The 22,922-nt window shown below is 44.6% G+C and overlaps 1 protein-coding gene across 1 annotated transcript in view; it reads right to left on the reverse strand.

The window, feature by feature from the left end:
- The window catches only part of LOC117877276 (tyrosine-protein phosphatase non-receptor type 5-like), a 202,237-nt gene that overhangs the window by 25,400 nt on the left and 153,915 nt on the right, over positions 1-22,922 (reverse strand). The window contains exons 17-30 of the mRNA XM_034770235.1: positions 21,171-21,323; positions 20,402-20,533; positions 18,154-18,290; positions 17,013-17,112; positions 15,435-15,474; positions 14,757-14,934; positions 13,708-13,821; positions 12,658-12,820; positions 10,946-11,218; positions 9,185-9,469; positions 7,100-7,224; positions 6,314-6,455; positions 4,502-4,798; positions 3,654-3,956 (exon numbers count right to left, since the gene is read on the reverse strand). Coding sequence (XP_034626126.1) covers positions 3,654-3,956; positions 4,502-4,798; positions 6,314-6,455; positions 7,100-7,224; positions 9,185-9,469; positions 10,946-11,218; positions 12,658-12,820; positions 13,708-13,821; positions 14,757-14,934; positions 15,435-15,474; positions 17,013-17,112; positions 18,154-18,290; positions 20,402-20,533; positions 21,171-21,323 — 2,442 coding nt within the window. The remainder of the gene's footprint in view (positions 1-3,653; positions 3,957-4,501; positions 4,799-6,313; positions 6,456-7,099; positions 7,225-9,184; positions 9,470-10,945; positions 11,219-12,657; positions 12,821-13,707; positions 13,822-14,756; positions 14,935-15,434; positions 15,475-17,012; positions 17,113-18,153; positions 18,291-20,401; positions 20,534-21,170; positions 21,324-22,922) is intronic.

The following is a 22,922-nucleotide window of genomic DNA, read 5'->3' on the forward strand; positions in this document are numbered from 1 at the left end:
GGCAACCAGCAACTAGTTGCTGCGTCCTGAAGCCGACCTGTCTGAGCAAAACTGTCTTGGTCGGGCTCTTGGGGACTGACGGCATTCAGCAGATCTGCGTTGGATACCTGGCGATCCACGCCTCATGCTACTCGACCAGTACCGGGCCATCAAACAGGAACGGGAGCTACTACAAGCGGGTTGCTGGGAGGATTGTCCTGAGTAGGGCGACCTTCCCTTTGGAAACAGGTGATGACGGCCTGGTGATCAGCAGTCTCTGGTGTCCGATCGGTCCCAGGATCAGTCCTGGGCCCTTGAAGACTGTCGGGGCCGGTCCCAGGATTCTTGCTGGATGGCATGTGCCTCAGAGGGTCTGCACCAATCTACGGGCGAAGTACGCCTCGAGTCCCTCGATCAGTGCCCCCAATATGGGGACCAAAGAGGGCTCTGCAGAGCCTGCCTCTGCAGTCTTGAGGTGTGGCAGCTGCGGGTGGGCGAATGCTGGTGGGATATCCCTCTCGATGGGGAATGGTACCACTGAGGCGGGGACACGCATAGGTCCCAATGTGGATTTTCCCCGAGACTGGGGTACCACAGGAGCTGACGAGGGCGGCACCGGGAGCGTCAGGATCTCCTGAGCTGCTTGAAGGGCTTCGGGCGTCGACAACACCTGAAGCTGGCCGGGGCCTGCACGGCTATCTGGAGTCACAGGCAATGGGATGGGCTGCACCGCTTGACTTGAGCTGGGGCCCGACTTCCTGAAGGAGATGTTGAGCCGCCTGACATGGGTCTTGGCTCTCCCCCACCCTTTCCTTTCCCTTGCGGGAGGTAGATCTTCCCATCACAGTCTTTTTTGGCTTCTTGACTAGAGCCATGGAGTGAGACCGGTGCTGGCTAGTGGACTGTGCCGGGGGAGCACTGTGCATGGAGGCCACGGTGCTCGTTGTGGAGTCGGACCGCTGCTCCGGTGACGGAGTGAGTGCCGACTCCATTAGGAGCCCTTTTAGATGGTGTAGTAACTCCGGGGTGGGGGTCGTCCCTTCCTGGGGCGCCTGGGAGCCAGGCCGCCCCGCTACAAAGCTAATAACAGTTCAGAGCCCAGGCCCTTAGGCAGGGACTGAGCACACAATTAACAGTTCAGGGCTCAGGCCCTTAAGCAGGGGCTGAGCACACAACTAACAGCCCCGGCCCTGGATCAGAGCGGGGCAGCAAACCAATAGTCAATCAGCGGCCCAGGCCTTGTAGCAGGGGCTGGGTCAGTTCGAGTTAGCCCAGGACCTAGGTCAGGGCGGGGCAGCAAACAAATAGTCTGTCAGCGGCCCAGGCCTTGTAGCAGGGGCTGGGTCAGTTCGGGTTAGCCCAGGCCCTAGGTCAGGGCGGGGCAGCAAACAAGTAGTCTGTCAGCGGCCCAGGCCTTGTAGCAGGGGCTGGGTCAGTTTGGGTTAGCCCAGGCCCTAAGTCAGGGCGGGGCAGCAAACAAATAGTCTGTCAGAGGCCCAGGCCCCTTGGACAAGGAGGAGGAGAGACTGCCACCCGGCGCGGGGTGGCAGGGGGGAACACAGGCCCACCCACTCCACTGTGTTCCAGCCCGGGGCCCTATCCGCAGCAGTCCGTCTGCCGCGCAGTCAGTGGGGATCCTGACCGCAACACACTGACATGGGTTCGGGGTCTGCTATCCCCGGGCCACTTCCCATCTCCTCCTCCATGGGTACCTGTTCCTCCTGAGTTCCGTCTGCTGGGTCGCAGATCATGGGCTCCTCCAGGCCCCGAGCACCAGGTAGGTCTGTCGCTCCCTCTGGGCCCTCGGAAGCTCAGACCGCTCCTCAGGATACCGGGCCCTCGGCAGGCTCGGCCAGTCCTCCTCAGGATACCGGGCTCTCGGCAGGCTCGGCCAGTCCTCCTCAGGATACCGGGCTCTCGGCAGGCTCGGCCAGTCCTCCTCAGGATACCGGACTCTCGGCAGGCTCAAGCCCGCGGGAGCTCGGGCACCAGCGTCTGTCCTCTCCGGCTGCCGGCCAGCTACTGAGCGCTGTGGCTTGGCCTTTATACTTCCTGTCCCTTGACTTCCGGGGGGCGGGGACAGGCGGTGGCTCCGCCCACTCCAGCGGCTGTTCTGGCTCGTCCCTTCCAGGAGCGCCTGGGAGCCAGGCCGCCCCGCTACAGATGGATATTGCGCTCCTTTTTCACCCTAGGTTTGAAGGACTAGCAGATATGGCAGATAAGCACCTTAGGCAGCTGGTATGTGGATCGCTGATGGGCATGCGCCATTTGCAGTGATCGCAGGGCTTAAAGCCTGGGGACCGGGGCATGTCCTAACCCCTGGCTGGGTCCCGTCCGGAACTAAATAAGAGTTCGAGAACGACTACTAAGAGCAACTAAGAAACTACTAACTATATATAACTATTTTACAGGATTTCAAAATTTGCAAGAACAGATAACGGAACAGCGCTACCCGAAGCAGCAGACATTCCAGCACCGTCACTGGCGGCAAAAAGGAACTGAGGGTGGCGGGAGCCAGTGGTACCCCTTATACCGCACCATGTGGGTGCCATTCCAGAGGGCACCAGAGCTAGTCCCCTACAGATACTGCTGAGGGAAAAACTTCAGGCACCGGTGCATGTGACGAGCACACACCCCAATATGGAATGGACATGAGCAAACACTTGAAGAAGAATAACCAAGGTTGGAAGTTCCTCCAGAGAATTGGTCAATTAATTGTTTTTTTAAAACGTGGAAAATAATTTTTAGTGAAATTTCACATTTTCAGTGAAAAATAAAAAAATGGAAATTTTTCATTCAAAAAATAAAATATTTGTATTCTGAAATGCTGCCACAGTGCCTATTGGAAGCTGTAGTTCCAGCACCTCAGGCTCTCATTCTCTTGTGTTGGCTGAGCTTCCTGATTGGACTACATCTCCCATGATGCACTAAGGCTGTGAACGATAGCAAGTTAGATGGGTGTGGTGCATCATTGGAGGTGTTGTTTGGCTGGGGATCCTGGCCCATAGAAGAGAATGGGAGCATGAGGTGCCTACATTACAAATCTCATGAGACACTCTGAAAGCATTTCAGAATTGAAGTATTTCAGTTTTTGGCTAAAAAACTTTTTGGGCATTCATTTTTTTAATTTAAATTTTGCATAGAAAGTAGACACTTTAAAAAAATTTGTTTTGCTCCCTCCACTCCCCATTTTTGTCAAAAAATTGATTTGACGAAAAAATTTCCAATTTCAAGCAGCCGTACCATACACAACACTGCCCTTGTATAAAAAAAACTAACAACATTGAATAGCAAATGGTGCAGAATCTCCCCCTGCCTTATTTTTGTTTTGGGTATCTCTCAGCGGGTGATCTAAGACAACACAAATAAGGCAGGTATTCTGTTAAGCCTGGTAACCCACATTAGGCGAGTGTGGGTCTTAGCTCCCTCTAGTGGCTAGTCCATAGGAGCAGTTTTTGAATACCCTACTGCCTAATACCCAAAGGACATTGTCCCTGGTTCAAACCCTGCTGTCAAACCAAGTAAGGGATGGTTACAAAGGGCCTGCCCTTCTTGGAGCTTTCAGCCCTGAAGTGCAGAAAGTCAAAGAAGAGACAATGCTCTCTTGACAGCGGGGAAGGAGCAAAAATAAAACCACATTAAAAATGGCAGCTCTGGCATGCTCAGGTGCTTACCAATAGGTTCTCCAGCAAAGATTTCTTCTGTCTCCAGTGGATCACTCAGACCTTCTGCATTGACAGCAATGATTCTGAACTGATAGGCTTTACCTTCCTCTACCTTATCAGTGGCAAATGTGGTTTGTTTGCTGTCAGTTTCCCCAATTTTGATCCAGGACTTTTTCCCAGCCATCTTCTTTTCAATGATGAAGTGGGTCACTTGCTTTCCTCCATTGTCTCTGGGTGCTTTCCATTTCATTTTAATGCATTTTCCCGTACGCTCTAGAAATTCCACTTTACCCTGCGGTGGTTTTGGTTTGTCTGCAACATTGGGAGATAAACAGTGAGTGGATGGCCATTATTTAGAAGGCTATCTCCTCATTTGGTGTAAATCGGTATTGGAGTTACACTGATTTACACCAGCTGATCTTCTGAGGGTACGTCCAGACTACCCACCGTATCGGCGGGTAGCGATCGATTTATTGGGGATCAATATATCGCGTCTCGTTAACACACGATATATCGATCCCCGAACGCGCTCCCCATCGACTCCGGAACTCCACTGGAGCGAGCGGCGGTAGCGGAGTCAACGGGGGAGCCACGGCTGTCGATCCTGCGCCGTGAGGACCCGAGGTAAATCGATCTAAGATACTTCGACTTCAGCTAAGCTATTCACGTAGCTGAAGTTGCGTATCTTAGATCGATCCTCCCTCCCCGCCCCCAGTGTAGACCAGTCCTGAGTCACATTCTGTCCCCCATGCAGGGACTTCTGAGCTTTGGACCCACATGGCCTCAAAATGCACTTTTACAACGCTACATGTCTACAGAACCAGTGAATTGCTATAAATGATTTGTTCAGGACCTACCAACAACGTTGAGAAACATATTAGCAACAGCTGAACCACAATCATTTTTCAGCTTCAGCATAATGTTTCCACTGTCTTCTCTTACACACTTTTTGATTGTGAGCGTTGCATAGTCACTGGCTTTTTCCACCACAACCCGCTCTTCTTCTGTCACCTCAATACCATCCTTGAACCAGGTGATTTTTGGCAGTGGCTTTCCCTTGAATGGGACCTTGATGTATGCTGTATGCCCGGCCTTCACAGTCACTGGGTGTGCAGCCAAAAGCTCCAGCACAGATGGGTCAATGACAGGAACATCTTGGAAAAAAATGGAAAAGACACATGAATAACTGCAGTCACAAAGGTACTTTTGTGCTTTTAATGCATTAGTGAGTTCCCCTGCAATGGTGGCATTGTTCAGGGCCTTAACTCCTTCACCCTCAAATTTCTTTAATGGTAGAATCCCTGATTTTATGAAGGTCCTGAGGGGCACCCAGTATATTCACTACATTTGGATTCAGATATTCCAGTTTTCCCAATTACCGTACAGAGACCTGTCTGGCTTGCCCAAGATGGTCCAGCTCAGCAGAAGAGGAGACAAGGGGTCTCCAGGGAGCATCAGTCTCAAGAAGTCCCTGAGTTCAAGAGGACTGAAGATTCTGTGGTTATTCTAAGCTCTGTGAGGCACATGGCTAAGTCCCTGTGATGCTTCTGACCAAGGGCCAAATTCTCCTGAGTACTATGAAATTATGTATCCATTAAGTGCACACATAATTGCTTAAGCAACTGCAAACAATGAGTAATTATTCATGGAGTGATGTTAGATTGGAAGGAGGTCTCAAATGCGGTTCTATAGGGATTCTACATCTTGGCACGGTCTTAGACTAGATGACCCTGGCAGTCCCTTCTAATCCTTTGGTTCTATGAAACCAGTGAAACTACTTACAGAGTAAGGTACTACGGGAATAGTAAAGTATTGTGCACTATGAGTAAGTGTTGCAGAATAGGGCTTCCACTAGAACTGGCTGGAAAACAGTATTTTCTGCCAATTTTTTTATAAAAAAGATTTCATAATTTTAAAAAACATATTTTGCTGAAATTGTCCTGTTTGTCAATGAAAAACTGACCCCCCCCCCCAGTGAAACAATTTCTGTTTTCATTTTTTGTGCACACAACCCTCAACTTTTAGAAACAAATTTTTTCCATGAAAAATTTCATTTATAAAAGGCCACTTTTTGTCAAAAAATCCTTTTTTGAACCAAAAAAAGTCACCATCTGTAACCCCAACCATTGCTCAATGTGGGTTTTTAGTTAAACAGAGTTCAGTTACATTTTTTCAATCTTGAATGTTCATATGTTAATAACTAGTTTGTGATAAACTCTGCCTGATGTCTCAGTAGCAATCACCAGTAGGAGCCCCCCTCATTTAGAGGACAGAGACAAGTTGACTGCTATGCTAAAAGTGAAGGGAGTTTGATGAGTTCAATTAGCGCCATCTGTCTGCCAAGAGTTGAGCAAAAAAATATTTTCCTACTAGAAGATTTTTCTTGTTGTTCCTACAGAAGCAATACTCAAAAAATGGTTCAGACCACATTTTTCAAATTGCGATGCTTAAAGATAGGCCCTAAATCTAGCCACTTAAAATGATTTCCTGATTTACTCCCATTAAAGTGTGAGCAAATGCCCTTTTGTGTATCAAGAAATGGGGTTTTGCACACACAAATGGATGAGCCTGCAAACGTGGCAGGCCCCAGGAAGGAGGCCTGTTAGAAATTTGATCCGACACCTGCAAGTGATTGATTGGTGAGTAGTGTTAGGAAAAGGAGGTAATACCTGCAATGGCAACGGTGGCCTCACTTTCTGCCCCCTTGGCTCTGAACGTGTACTTCCCTTCATGTTCCTCTCCCATTTTGTCAATGATCAATTTGTGGACAGCTCCCTGCTTGACTATCTGGATCCCTGTCATATCCGTGATCTGAAAGGAAGATTAAGGCATCTTACAAAAGACCTAATCAGAGATTCTTGAGTATAAGGGCCTGATTAGAACAAGGGACAAAGAGTCAGGAATCCTGGCTTGTATGCTTGTAAAATGCTTTGTGATTCTTGGTTGAAAAGAGTGTCAGTGTAGAGTGTTATGTATTCACTGTGAGGATCTGAATGATCGGTGCTTCTCACTGGGGGAGCCACTCTGCCCATGAAATCTGACTGGGGCAGCACCTTGGGGTCCAGTGGAATTGCCAAATTTGCTGATGACCTGGGGGGAGGGAGACCTGCTGACCCTGTGGGGAAGGATGTGATTCCATGAGAGAGAGGGAGAGGCTGAGAAGGTTGGTTAGAAGGTGTGGGAAGGGAGTAATCCGATGACTTGTGGGGTACTTGGCAGAGGAAGATAGTTGACACACAAACAAAGGGTGGGTGCCAAGCTAAAGGGCTTCAAAACATAAAGAAGACTGAGGTTCCATTTGAGTTGGGAAGACTTAAACCAGTTTGTCCGTCCTTATTCTAGGTTCCTTTCCAAGTTATCAACACTGAGCCAGTTCCTGCAGTCCTTACTCAGGCAAAAATCCCACTAAGTTTTTCCAGCCCTTCATTTTTCTAATTACAATATAAACTCTTTACCTCTTTTCCGTCCTTCAGCCAAACTCCCTCTACCTTCTCATCATTGAGGACAACGCAGAGCTCTGCTGGGTTCCCAGTTGGAGCCTGAACATCAGACATACCGCTCTTGACTGTAGCAAATCTCTCTGAAAAAAATCCCAGGGAGAGTAAGGAATAAGTGAATGAGGACAATGAGTAAAAACAACTTTGACTCACCGAGCGCTTCTGCACCAAAGCACAGAATTAGCAAGGGATAAACCTCATACCATAAAACTGTTTGGTTCAGTTGGGATAAACAACTAGACACTTAAACTAGGATCAAACACTGGCTCCTGTCTCTAATTGATAAGTTCAATTTTATGAACTTACCAAACTCAAAAGCAGCGGCTGTTTATGTAATTCTAACAAATGGCCTGTAGATGGCACTCATATATCAGTCTGTGTTGGCCTCTTCCCTCCCTTCCCCTGAAGACCAAGAGCCAAATTCAACCTGACATGAACAGGCACATTCCACAAACCTAGGGCCAGGTTAAGGGATAGTCTCTATAGGCAGATGATGGCACAGGAATCTGAGTTTTCATTTTAAAACCATTCTCTTCATAGCCCTCATGGCTGCACAAAGATATGCTGAAAATGTGACCTGTGTGTAACCCATGCAGTAACCTCTCCCTGAGTCCGCAGGGAGCCTGAAACAATAGCTGTAAAAGAGTGAATCGCCACATTCATTTCAAAGGGCTGTTAACTCTGAAACACCATGATCTTGGGCGCAGGGTGGGGGGACTCATGCCAAACTACTCTGGTAGAAGACTGCATTGTGAAGGGCTTTTGTTGCCACCCCATCCTGGCTCTGCTGAGGTGGTATTGGCAGAGTCTCCTTCCCCCCAACCCCGAGTCCTCTGCTCAGGTGGGTGGGGAAGAGTCCTTCCCTCTTTCGGAACAGACCCCAGTTCATCTGGAGATGAGGAGTAGTGGTTTGTGGAAAGGGTGGTGTGCCCAGCCCAGCTGTTGTGTGGGTGTCCCTTGCCTTTGCCACCCCATGTAGGGGTGGAGCCCTTGGGGTAGGGGCAGGGTCACAGTTGGGGTGGGGTCAAATCTCCCTCTCAGAGTATACCCAAGCCCCCAATTGGCCTTGTTTAAACCTGTGCTGCATTTGGTCTCTCCATCCTTCCCAGAATTATGAATACCGAGGTTCGTCCTGAGCCTGTCCTTCCTGAATGACAGGTCTATGCACTGCCCCTGTCATGCCACACTGTCTGGCTTTATGTGGGGGAAATGGGTGTTTATCCATTCATTTTGTGGGCTGGTTTTTCTAAGCTGGGCTTCTATAAGACAACACTTTTTATGGCAGAAAGGTCGGTATAAATCAAAGCCAATCTGCCTTCACCATTAGTCACCTGAATATGGTAAAGGCCACTAGAACTTAGAAAGTGGCTTGGAAAATCTGACTCTGGTTTAAGCTGCAGTACCAGGTGCATGCAACTGGGTTGTGGTGATTTTTTTTCCCCCTTTCTGGCTTTGCCTCTTTCCACTGAATTTTCTACACAGCAGTTTATTCTACAGAACTAATAATCCCGTTACAATATTTGTTAATGTAACAATAATGATCATTAATATTTACGCCAGTGATCTCCTGAAACTGTGGCCTATGTACTACCAGTACTAGGCAGGAGGCAATCAGATGCTGCGTTGGACACTTTAAAGCATCAGGATAAGACTCCCTTATGCTCACACTGATTAAAATCACAAAGACAATACACTGAATACTTGTGAGTTTCAGATGCCCGTATGAAAGGTCTTAATTTGAGATCTACTGCTATACGCTTATATAGCATCTTGGATCAAAGAAAAGCACTTAGCAGATAATGGTTATCTATTATCTCTGCTCTACAAACAGGGAAACAGATGCACTAGGAGGTTAAGTGATTTGCCCCATGTCAAACAGCAAGTACACTGCCGAGTGAGGAACAGAACCCAAGTCATTTGATGCCAAGTCCCCTGCTATAACACTAGACAACACAGCATCTCTGTAATGTAGAACAGTGCAGCACGATTAAAGTTTGTTTCTTTTCTCAATTCAAACCACTCTCTTGACCCAGTTGCCCTTACCTTCCACAGTTACATTGGAAGTGCTGTAGTACTCTGTTGGGTCATTATCTTGCATAGCAACCACTGTGTACTCTCCTGAGTCACTCAGCTCAGCATCGTCAATGATCAGCTCTGCCCTCTTCCCTTCATGTGTCATGCTGTATTTGTCAGACCTCTCAATCACTCTCCCATCCTTCATCCACTTCAGCGTAACATCTTTAGAGGTCAGCTCGCACTCCAGGCAAGCTTTCCCCTTCTCCTTGACTCGGACATTCTTCAGGTTGCTGACAAATTTAATTGGAATTCCTTGAGAAAGAGGGAGGGTAAAGAGATCAGCAGTATGAAATTTCATATTTGGGAAATAATTTTAGAAATCAAGGCTAGAGAGGGTCTGCTAACATCACCTCAGAAGGGTATTAATATGCTGCTGTGGGGGAGAGAGATCCCAAGCTTGGAACTTTACTTCCAAGATGCTGCCGCTTCTGTAGGGGACATATTTTCCCTGATGAGCATGCACTGCTGTCTGAGTAAAACCTTGGTGCCTCATGTAATAGCCTTTGGATGGAGACCTAAATTGAAACGTGAGAGGCCGGCTCCTATTCCTTAACTCTATGGTTCCACCGAAAAAGACTTGCTTAGTTGTTTGCAACTGGTCCTCTTCAAATACCTCCAAAACAATTATGCTGATTCTATTTGAAGCCCCTTGGTAATGGCTGCAAAGAATTCTGGGACACATCTGAGAAGGGTAGGTTGATAACCTTTGCTGAGGGCACGGAGTAGCATGGACAGGAATCACAGAGAGATGGGGAGGGTAAAGTACTGGGGCCACATGAGTAGGGCGATGGAGATAGCTCTTTCACCAAAAACAATATTAGGGCTGGTCTACACTGGGGGGGGAGGGGTATCGATCCAAGATACGCAACTTCAGCTATGTGAATAGCGTAGCTGCAGTCGAAGTGTCTTGGATCGAATTACCTGGAGTCCAGATGGTGCAGGATCGACGGCCGGGGCTCCCCCGTCCGTCGACTGCGCTACCGCCGCTCGCTCTGGTTGAGTTCCGGAGTCGACGGTGAGCGATATATCGATCTTAACGAGACGCGATATATCGATCCCGGATAAATCGATTGCTACCCGCCGATACGGCGGGTAGTGAAGACGTACCCTTAGAAAGGAATCCAAGGTACTGTAGTGTTGGTTATGGTTACCACAATACTGGTGATAGCACTGATCTTACATTTGCCCACGATCCCTGAATAGCTTTGCAGCCTTAAACTGATGCAAAACATACACAGGGGTCATCTCCTTTTCTGTTGAAATGCAGCAGATTCTGAGTTGAATGCATGTTTTTTTTCTTTGCTCCATTTTGATTGATCTCTATTTTCATGTAATAAGTAAGTCTTATTGTGCTTTTGATGATAAACTCCTCCCTTTCCCATCAAATTTCCCTATGCATTTGCCCTCTGTGTTTTAAATCAGATCAGTTTGACAATGATAAATAGCTAAATGTCCGTGAGGGAGGGACTGTGCCTTCTGAACCTATGGTAGCACTAATGAAAGGGTTCTTCTAAAATTCCCTACAGTCTATGGAACCCACAACAGAAGCGTATGGTCTTTGTTCCCTTCAGTGACTGATCCTCAAAAGCACTTGATGAGTCTGCTACTACTTTCAGGTAATGGGGTTTAGTGGTGCTTTTTATTTCTGTAGGTCCCCTATTCAAATGCTGCTGTGAAGGGTTTGATTACATACATACTGCTCAGGCATGCCATCCTTGCATCACTTACGTTCAATGAAGAGTGGCGCTTTCTGCACCAGATCCCCAGCCTGGGCGCTAAACTCTCCAATGTCGCTGGGCCGAACATCCTTAATTTTCAATGTGTGGGTTAATCCATCGTCAGATGTGATGATCTCATATTTGTCGTCCCGCTTCAGCTCCTTCCCATTGAACTTCCAGGTGAAATTGGGCACTTTTTTGGACAGGCGGATTTCAAACACTGCTGTCTGCCTTTCTGTCACTTTCAGTGGCTTCAGTTCTGCCAGGAACTTTAGGGGCTCATCTGTTAAGATGTTGACAGACAAACAGTCATGCTAACAGTTTAAATTTGTTCCTAAATGTAGGGGGTTTTCCTACATTGTGTTGGGCCAGATCCTCAGCTGGAGTAAATCAACATAGCTCCATTGAAGTCAATAGAGCTACATTGATTTGCACCACCTGAGAACTGGGCCCTACCGTTTTGATTTCTTTTGCATGGAGATAACAGGGACAAATTCATCCTTAATATAAGCTGGCACACCTCTTATTAACTTCACAGAGACCTGCGTCCACTTACGCTATGGCTGATCATGGTCCCTGGGTCTTAAAAAACGTTGAAAGTTTTCCTACAAAGCTGATCACCAGTGCACACACTGCTTCTTAGTTCAGTTCTTCTGCCTTACTCCTATTCTTTTTCTCCCCTTTATTCTAGTCACCGTAAAGCAAATGACCTCAGTCAGGGCAGCCGAGATCCAGAAACCTTCCTGGAGTTTCATCTGGAGCCATCTGCCACGCAGAGAGACGGCAGTCAGGTCAGACACCCCTGAGACTGCCGTATCAGAAACAGAGCAGTTCTATGATCACTCTGTGGCCTAAGGGAAGGAGTTTGTCACCCTACTGGACACTCTGTGTCAAATCCATGTACTTGCATTTGCCAATTAGTGTAATATTTTACTTTCATGAATAAAGAATGAGAACTGACAGCACCAGGAGGACCTTATTCTTCCTGTGGTCCCCTTGAAAACAAGTAGCAAAATAAGATACTTCCCAATGCGAGTAATAGTGGCAGAACATGTCCCCAGGAGATGGGCCAGCTACAACAGAAAGAGTTGTCAGATAAGGGGAGTAACAGGAGTACTGTGGGTAAGGAAGGCGACAGTCTTTATCCTGATGATTTGGGCTATAATTTAAGGCAGCTTTGTTGCTGTATGCAAAATGGACAGGCTCCATGATTTCCTGAGAAACTGCAACCACACACTTGTCCTGTAACAGCAAGGACTAACAATGGAGAAAGGTCTCCCATCTTCTCCGGGCGTGTACATTCCCCTCCATTCCTGGTGACTTTGTGTAAGCATGGTTCACTTCCATTAAAAGGACATTGCTAAGGTGTTTTTCATCATTTACCCCTTTCCCTCTTACACTCTGCTGACTCATATCCCAGCCAACCCCTTGACGTTAGTGGGGAATTTGGCCTATTGTGTATAATAACCAAGCTTCATGCTGAAATTTACCCTTGATCGTATGTGCACAGTGGTTATTGTGAGGTTGATCATGGCATATGCAGTAGTGGTTTTCTTTTTCAGGATAGAAAGACCAGTGAGTCATGGATGTTGCAAATAGATATAAGAAAAGATACATAGATTCCAGTTTGACTCACCAACCTTGACAGTGTCCTTTTAAGTACGTAATCTTCAGTTTCATCATGACATACGCACTATCATGCATTTAAAAATAAAAAATTACCTATCACTTTCAGTTGTGCTGAGAGTTTCTTGTCAGCTACAATTAGACTGTAGGTGCCCCAGTCTTTTTCATTCACATTTAAGACGTACAGCATATACTTTGTACCCATCTGCTTTATTTCATATTTTCCTAGGCAGTACTGAATACGCAAGGGATCATTACCCTGAAAAGGAGAACATTGACATCTTTGACAACGTGGCACCTTTGAAAGGCTCTTCCAAGAGACACAGGTGCATGTGGAATATGTACAACACCGCGTTTAAGAGGCTTGCCCAGCAGGTGAGCCAACAGTGGGGCTGCACTGTAAAACCTACAATAATTGTCCTCAATCTACATGCCCACTGACCACTTTCAGATGGAAATCAGTGATCAGCAATGATGCTTTGCCCAGGCAGGCCAGCCTTTCAGAGGCTGTAATAGGCTACTAGAAAAATATGTCATGTAGTGCTGAGAGGGGTAATTATTGCATCTTTAACTCATAGCATCTCAGGGCTATATTCTGGTGTTCTTATTCCTATTGTATCTGACTTTGTAAACAGTCTAACTGAAATCAGTGCACTGACTTGCAATGTAAAGTACCATTCAATGTGAGAAAGGATGCCAGCATCTGGCCCTTCTTTTTTGCTTAGTCCTTAGTTGGCACTGACTTCACTGTGGTTTTATGCGGACTGTGTAAAACATCAGGAGTTAGTTGGCCTATCGTGATTGCAGGCAAAATAAATTGAGGGTCAGCAGTTGGAGGGATTAGTAAAAATTAAAAAGAAAAGAAATCAAATAGGGGAATTCGTGCTAGAGAGATTCTTTACCAAAGATGTAGCACTCCAGTATTTTTAACTAAACCAAAAGGAAGGAGTAGGACTAGTTGTACACCCCTCAAACAGATCCTCTCAGACAGGACACTGAATAATACAGAGCATTCTTACCACCTTTCCCCACCCACAAGTGAATGTGCAGCTAGAATAGCTGAACCCTCAGTTAAGTAACACTGGCAGATTGAATCTCAGTACCTCCACCTATTTTAGTCAAACCAAAGGAAACATGGGAGGTTACCTTATACCATGTCATCTTAGTATTGGGGTCCCTCAGTTCCAGAATGGTGTCAAATATAGCTGTGGAATCCACTTTAGCTGAGACATCCTCAAGAGGTTTTAGAACTTTGACTGCCTGCAAGATCAGTTTATGAAGAAATATAACTGAAATCTGTATTGCTTCCCACAACTCAAAGTAGACTGGATCTTTGTTCCCATTAATAATAGATTTTTTTACTATTATTTTTATTTCGCATTGGTTCTTGGAATTTGTGATACTCAAAAAGCAACACTGTTTCCATCTTCTGGACATCTGGTATTGTTTTTTGTGCATGTAGAGAGCAAGGATGGCCTTGGGATTAAGGCACTTGAACAGGAACACAGCAGAGATGGGTTCAATTCCTGGCTCTGCCACAGACTCCCTGTATGACCTTGGGCATGTCACTTAATTTTTCTGTGTGTCAGCTCTCCATCTGAAAATGGGATATTAGTATGTCCCTTGTCTCCCTTCTCTATTTTGATGGTAACGCTTTAGAGCAGGGTCTGTCTATGTTTTACAGCACCTAGCACAATAGGGCCCTGACCTTGGATAAAATCTCTAGGTGCTGTCATAATACAGATAATAAACAACAGTACAGGAAAGCTTCTGGCTGAGCAAGTGGAAGCTTTTGTTACAATGAGAATTCTTTTTACAACGCTCATTATTTTCTAAGGGGCTGAAGGCACATTCCCCTCACTGAATTTCAATGGGATTTGGACGCCTAATAACTTTATGCCCCTTTGAAAATGCAAGCCAGAGAACCAGATGTAAAACTTGGATGTGGATCCAGTTTTGGATTTGGAACTGCCCTTCCCCTGCTAATTTGTTTGGATTTGGATTTTCTTCCAGGCCCATCTCTAATGAAATCCTTTTCTCCTTGGCTTACAGCTGACTCTCTGTAAAGTGTTTAGCAATGCTGCCTCTGAAGGCCATTACTGTAGTGTGGCTTATGCGTAGGAGTGTTGTTCATTATAGACACAAAAATAGAAATGTATGTTCAAGGTGTTTTGAAAGCTGACGGCATTACTAACCTCAACCTCCACTTTCTTCTTCATCTCCTTTAGCTTCTTGAGGAGGCCACGGAAGTCGGTGAAGCCGTATTCCATGCAGACCTTCTCAAAGTCCTTTTTCGGCACCTTGGAGAGGATTTCAAGCATTTCCTTCTCATCAGTCACCTTCTTCGCTTTCTTCTTTGGAGCAGGAGGGCCCCTGTGCATAGACCCCCATATAATTCAGGATATATTTCAAAGTGACGAAAGCTCCTCTCACCTCTACAGCTTTGGATGTAACAGGGCTCCTGTCTGTGGAAGCTGTAGGGCCAGACTTCCCATTGGTAGGATTCCAAACAAGAATGGGGCTCCCCGCTTGTGGGAAAAAGGGGCAGGAATTTAGTCTCCCCTACTGCTGGAAGGAGGGAGGGGTGAATTCCCCAGCACCGCTGTCAGAGAATCTGCTGGGAGTTGCCTTCTCCTCTAGTGCTAGGCCAGAGGGGAAGAGCGGGCTGACCTGTGAGTTACTGAGTCTGAACATGGCAGTCCCAAAGCTGGGAGCCAGGAGCAGTTCCCTGCACTGCTTGTACTGTTGTTCTGCTCTGTAAAGTGGCTCTGTAGAAATGGCCTAGTGTCTCTCAGTGCCCACCAGAGAAACCCGGCTCAGCTTTTTGAAATAAAGAAATAATACATAAATCCCCCAGAGATAAAACTCCTCACCGTTTTTTAAGCATTTTTTTGAAATCCAACTTTTCTTGACCTGAAAAAATAAATAAATCCCAAAGCAAACAACTGTATTCAGTCAGCTGAAGCATAATAATAAACAACAATACAAACAACACCATGAGGGATTCCTTGGCTTTGATGCCCTTTGCAGGCTCAGGGACAAATCCTGCAGCAAGTCTCAAAAGCTGCTGGACAGGCCTAAGACATGAAAATGCCATGCAGGGAGATTTGAGCACTATCCCAACCCTGTTCTACAGAGCAGTGATTGACAGCAGCTGTCTACAAGTTTGCAATATGAGGCACGGAATGGGCTGTCGATATGTAACTAGGTGGATCCACTGGTCAAACTGTGTAGTAGAGGGGAAATGCTGTTGCTCCTCTGAGGGCATGATCGTACAGCTTTTTCTGAGGTAAGATGCTCTGTGGAAGTCACAGCTTTGTGGGAGATGCTTGGTTCCTATTAGTGCCAGCTGTGTGTGCTTTGTCAGGGCTCTGGGGCTACTACATGTCCTCGCTGCATCTTGACAAGCCAACATAAGAATAAAATGGAGCTAACCAAAAGCTCCGTGTCACTCTTACCCTTGGGGAAAAGAGGGACTAAGACAAGGAGAGTGCCGAATTCATTGCCAAACCCAGAACTCCCATATGGCAGTGCAAGATGTTTGCCATGAAAACATTGGCTTCTCACAGGTAAATGTCAGTAAGCATCACTTTCCCACCCCCCAAAAATCATGGGAAAATTGTCATCGTTAATAATTAAAATGAACAAAAGGGGATGGTGACAAGTGTGTCTACAAAAAAGGCTAACAAGGGTCCCAGTGCAGTGCACAGGAACACATCAGGGGTGAAGTGGAGGAGTTTAAAGGTGCACCTGATGGCCCAACTGGACTGTAGATATGTTGGGATCTGCCTGCTTTTTAGTGCTTGAGGTGAAATTCCCTCCAGTTCAGAGCACCCTCACAAGTCCTCTGCACCACCTCAAACATTCTTAGTCTTTGTGTGAACCCTCTCTGTGTGAGGTGAATCTCACTCCTGCTCTGAGAGGAAAGATGGTCCAGTGGTTAGAATACTAGCTGCAAGCTCAGGAGAACCAATTTCAGTTTCTTGCTTCACTACAGACTTTCTGTGTGACCCTGGGCAGGTTACTTAGTCTCTGTGTGCCTCAGTTCTCCATCTGTGAAATGGGGGTAATAGCATTTCCCTACCTCTTGTGAATATTGTGGGGATAAATGTACCATAGATTGTGAGGCACTCAGACAATATGGTAATGGGGCAGGGGGGAGATAAGTATCACAGATAGAAATTAGATAGCAAGAAAACTGTGAAATATTAAAATGGTCAAATATCCTGATTTTATTGCTAAGTCTAGACTATTATAGTCATTACATCTTGCACAAATAAAAAGTAGTACACCAGGGTAGTTTTTTCTCTCACCTGGTAGTGAAAACTCACTTGGAAGTAAGCATTAACATCATTCACTGAGATTCCTAAAAGGAGCTAATTAGATCCTTCCAAATCTCATTCTTAATTAATTAGTTTAGTTATTAATCAAGCTGGACCCCGGGCACTTACTTTCAGTCACAATCAAGGACACAGTGTAGATAATATCAGCATGGTCATTGGAAACGATGCACTTATAGTTATCAGCATCATCTGCGGTGAGGGACTCCAGCTGGAAGAAGAAACACATGGACAAAGAGGCCCAAAGTGTTAGTGGCTCAAATGTATAAAAGTGGACTCAGGAATTCCATTATGTATTTATTTTTAAACCCTATTTTTTTCCACGAGTTTATGAAATCATCTGTTGACAATAGAAACCCTTGAGGGAGAATCTTGGAGCCCAATCCTGCAACCCCTACTCAAGTGATTCAGGAAATTAAGGTCAAGCACTAGGGACCTGATCCAAAGCCTACTGAAGTCAGTGGTGCTTAGGTGCCTAATTACGTTTAAGGATCTGGGACAGGGAGTCTTTAAATTTACTTCAATAAGCTTTGGATCAGGCCCTAGATTTAGAGATTCTTGGCCTGAAATGGGATATATCATCAGCAAAAACAACTGAGTTTCTTCCCTGGTCTGTCCTTTAGGCTGGCCCTCCGCACAGAGATGAATGTAACCCAAGAGCATCCAACAAAGAACAGGACAGCTACCAGGCCCTGGGTTTGAGGCCCATGGAATAGATGGGTTTTCATGAGGGAGCTTTGTGGAGGAGTACAGGGAAGGATCTTGGGATGCAGCTGGTGAGCATAAAGGACTGCCTTGAAGATTACATGAATTAGGATAGGGTCAAGGACAGAGCAGATGGGAGAGATGCAGGAAGGTGGGCATAAGGGCAGAACTTTTGTTGCAAATGATCTCAAATACGAAATAGGGCTGAAATGGGACATAAGCGGTCGATCAGCATTATTTAGTATCATCATTTCCATTACAGTAGTGCCTGGCAACCCCAATGAAAAATGAGGGCCTCAGAGTGCTAGACCCTGTACAAATAAGTACCATAGAAAATGGTCTGTGTTTATGATCAACGCCCTGTGCTCAGTACAGGGCTGAATGTCATTATCTATACATCACAAGCAATCCCCGCAAATCCTACAGCAGGACTATGGCAAATTACAGTATCTTAGACCATTGTTGAAGAATGCGGTAGTGCTTTTTTTATAGAGATAATGATAACACAATCAATTACAAGCCAAAAATAGTGAAAGACATGCATTACCTTTAGCACAAACTCCTTATTGATACTATCAAAAAACACTTTTGAACCTTCTTTTATTGGTATCCCACTTTCTCTTTTCCATGTTACATTGGGCTTGGGGTTACCTTTCACTTTAGCTCGAAATACTGCTTTGTCTCCTGAAATTCAAGGAGGAGAAATATTAGAGTGAGAAATTAAAAAGGAACAACATTTATCCATTATGTAGTTTCTCTACATTCGCCTAAATTACTTGGGGTCATCTTAACGGTATAACCTCTTTTCCTTTTTGGAAATGTAATTCTATTGATTCCAGTGGAGTTATATTGGGGTTATACTGGCTCATTAAAGGTGATTTGCACTTTTAGGAAAAGGTAAAAATGGGATTGTTCCCTTTAAGTGAAAGTTGGGCACTAAAGACTTGAAAAGTCTTTCTTTCTGTTTTACATTAGACATTCATATCTTGCATACTCCACTTTTCCTGGGCGACACTATGGATGACTGGAGAACTTATTTATTTACACGTTTATTTACAAGGGCCATGTTCTGCTGGCCTTACTTAGGCAAAACTTCCCCAGATGGGAGGTTTGCCTGTGGAAGGCAGGCATGATTAATTGGCTCTCACTAAGGACTGATCTGCACCTTTGAAGTCAACGGGAGTTTTGCCATATACTTCAATGTGCGCAGGGCAAGGCCCTAGAAATAAATAGTTGATATTTACCTGACCAAATGGATGAGTATACAGGGCAGGCATTTGCAAATGAAATCAGGCATTTGCATGCACAGTTACTGGGGCTGTCAATTAATCACAGTTAACTCACGCTATTAACTCAAAAAAATTAATTGCGATTAATCACAGTTTTAATCGCACTGTTAAACAATAGAATACCAATTGAAATGTATAAAATATTTTGGATGTTTTTCTACATTTTCATATATATTGTATTCTGTGTTGTAACTGAAATCAAAGTGTATATTTTTGATTATAAATATTTGCACTGTAAAAATGATAAACAAAAGAAATAGTATTTTTCAATACACCTCATACAAGTACTGTAGTGCAATCTCTGTCATGAAAATGCAACTTACAAATGTAGATTTTTTGTTACATAACTGCACTCAAAACCAAAACAAGGTAAAACTTCAGAGCCTACAAGTCCACTCAGTTCTACTTCTTTTTCAGCCAATCACTAAGAGACAAATGAGTTAGTTTACATTTACAGGAGATAATGCTGCCCTCTTCTTATTTGCAATGTCACCAGAAAGTGAGAACAGGCATTTGCTTGGCACTTTTGTAGCTAGCATTACAAGGTATTTAGGTGGCAGATATGCTAAACAGAAGTCTTAAAAGAGCAACACTCTGATGCAGAAACTACAGAATCCAAACCACCAAAAAAGAAAAAAAAAACAACCTTCTGATGGCGGCATCTGACTCAGATAATGAAAATGAACATGCGTCGGTCCACACTGCTTTGCACTGTTGTTGAGCAGAACCTGTCATCAGCATGGACGCGTGTCCCCTGGAACGGTGGTTGAAGGATGAAGGAACATGTGAATCTTTAGTGCGTCTGGCACATAAATATCTTGTGATGCCGGCTACAACAATGCCATGCAAACGCCTGTTCTCACTTTCAGGTGACATTGTAAACAAAAAGCGGGCAGCATTATCTCCTGCAAATATAAACGTGCTTGTTTGTCTGACTGATTGGCTGAAGTAGGACTGAGTGGACTTGCAGCCTCTAAAATTTTACATTGTGTTATTTTTGAATGCAGGTTTTTTTTGTACATAATTCTACATTTGTAAGTTCAACTCTCATGATAAAGCGATTGCACTACAGTACTTGTATTATGTGAATTGAAAAATATTTTTTCTTTTGTTTTTTTGCAGTGCAAATACTTGTAATGAAAAATAAATATAAAGTGAGCACTGTACACTTCATATTCTGTGTTGTAATTGAAATCAATTTATTTGAAAATGCAGAAAACATCCAAAAATATTTTAATAAACGGTATTCTATTAATGTTTAACAGTGCGATTAATCACGATTAATTTTTTTAATCACACGATTAATCACGATTAATTTCTTTAATCGCTTGACAGCCCTAACAGTTATCCATTTTGTATGTTCAACTACATGATTTGCACATGCCATGCCCTGTTTGCATCCACATGTGCAAGTTTGGTGTGTCCATTTCAGACACGTTTTGAAACATTATATCTTTAATGTCCCGGGAATCAGGTGACTTTTCAGTGGAATGGGGTGCTGCTTACCCTCAGGGGCTGTCAGTGGATGAGGCTTCTCCACAAATTCAGGGATGCTTTCTCCTAAAGGGATCTCAAAGGAGCGTGTCACCATGCTGAAGTACTCCACAGTGGTAGAAGATTTCCTAGAAACAACTTCCTCTGTTAGAAGAAAAATATATTAGTCAGAAGGAACAGAAATGTGTTTTTAGAGGTGTGTGTTTGTTGTGGGGGAGGGCCCCCCAATGTACATTAATTAAACTGAAAATTATTTAGATCAGCTGAAACCCCTGATAGAAGGATGGCTCAGTGCATAGGGCACTAGCCTGGGGACTTGAGATCCTGCTTCACCACAGACTTTCTGTGTGACTTTGGACAAAGTCTCTGAGACTTAGTTCCCCATCTGTAAAATGGGTATAATAGCAATTCCCTACCTCACAAGGGTTGTTGTGAAGATAAATACATCATATATTGTGAGGCACTCATATACTATGAAAATGAGGGCTATTTAAGTACCTTAGATAGAAAACCTGCTTATCAAAAGTCCCTTGAAGAGGTTTCAATAACTGTAGTTGTCATGCACTTTGCACTGGGTTTTAGCCTCCTAAGGCCTGTTTTTTGCCTGTGATATCTAGCCTGGTCCATGGACTGATTTGGATCAACCATCTTCTTCTATGCAGTCAGAAATGCAAGCATTACAAGGAAAGACCACTCTTTATGTTAGCCAGATTTATAATCTAAAACCATGACAACACCCTTTGAGGTTGTATCAGCTTGCAGAGACTGAAATGATACTTGCCTCCCACAATCTTGGTGGTCTGAGACATACGTTGCATCTGGGAGCTGGAGACTTTAATGGAGTGATGTTGCTGGACCATGGTTTCCATTTGCATGACTGTGGTTGCCATGATGAAAATATCTTGACTTCTGCACCTCTGAGTATGCGTGTGAACTTTGGTGGGGAGAAAGGGGAGACAGAATGGAATTCAGAATAAAAAAAAACCCATGCCTAGCTGATCCGCTCAGACATAAGGCCTTCCAGTGCCATTTCTGCACTTGTATTTTTTCAGCAAATGAGGATAATATTCTATGGTGGACTATCACAGCACAACAATTTCAGCACTTATCAACCCAAAGGCTAAAAGGATAAGATTTTGAAATTATTCATTTCAGAAGGCTCCAAGATGTTCCCTTTTTGATAAAAATTAGTGAATGTAAGAATGGCTATACTGGGTCAGACCAATGGTCCATCTAGCTCAGTGGTTCTCAACCAGGGGTACAGGTACCCATGGGGCTACATGAACTCAGCTAGATACTTGCCTAGTTTTACAACAGGCTACATAAAAAGCACTAGTGAAGTCAGTAGAAATTAAAATTTCATACAAAGACCTGTTTATATTGCTCTGTGTCCTATACACTGATATGTAAGTACAATATTTATATTTCAGTTGATTTATTTTATAATTATACGGTAAAAATGAGAAAGTCAGCAATTTTTCAGAAATAGCGTGCTATGACACTTTTGTATTTTTATATCTAATTTTGTAAGCAAGTAGATTTTAAGAGAGGTGAAACTTGGGGTACACAAGACAAATCAGACTCCTGAAAGGGGTACAGTAGTCTGGAAAGATTGAGAGCCACTGATCTAGCCCAATATCCTGTTTCTGACAGTGGCCAGTGCCAAATGCCAGGGATTTGGAGCAATCAAATTTTTGAATTGCTCTGCTCCGGCTCCGCTCCAGCTCTGGGCAAAAACCTACTGGTCTGCGCTCCAGCTCCGGGCTCCGCTCCAAAGCCCTGCCCAGATGCTTCAGAGGGAATGAACAAAACAGGGCAATTTTGAGTGATCCATCCCTTGTTGTTCAGTCCCACATTCTGGTAGTTGGAGGTTTAGGGACACCCAGAGCCTTGGGTTGTGTCTCTGACCATGTTAGCTAATAGCCATTGATGGACCTATCCTCCATGAATTTATCTAATTCTTTTTTTAACGCAGATATACATTTGGTCTTCCCAGCATCCTATGGAAACAAGTTCCACAGGATGACTGTGAGTTGTTCCTTTCATTTGTTTTAAACCTGCTGCCTATTAATTTCATCAAGCGACCCCCAGGTACTTGTGTTACGTGAATGAGTAAATACAACTTCTTTATTCGCTTTCTTCATATCATTCATAATTTTAGAGTCCTCTATCATATCCCTCCTTATTCATCTCTTTTCTAAATTGAACAGTCCCAAGTTTTTCATCTCTCCTCAGACAAAAACTGTTCTACACCCCTCAGCATTTTCATTGCCCCTCTCTGCACCTTTTCCATTTTTAATATATCCTCATTGAGTTGTGGCTATCATAACTGCACACAGTATTCAAGATGTAGGTATACAATGGATTTATATAATGGCATGATATTTTTCTGTCCTATCATCTCTCCCTTTTCTAATGGTTCTTAACATTCTGTTCGCTTTTTTGACTGCTGCTGCACATTGAGCGGATGTTTTCAGAGAACTATCCAGGAATTCTCCAAGATTTCTTTCTTGAGTGGTAACAGCTAATTTAG

This window comes from Trachemys scripta, chromosome 4 (genome assembly GCF_013100865.1).
Source record: "Trachemys scripta elegans isolate TJP31775 chromosome 4, CAS_Tse_1.0, whole genome shotgun sequence".
Classification (NCBI taxonomy): Eukaryota; Metazoa; Chordata; order Testudines; family Emydidae; genus Trachemys; species Trachemys scripta.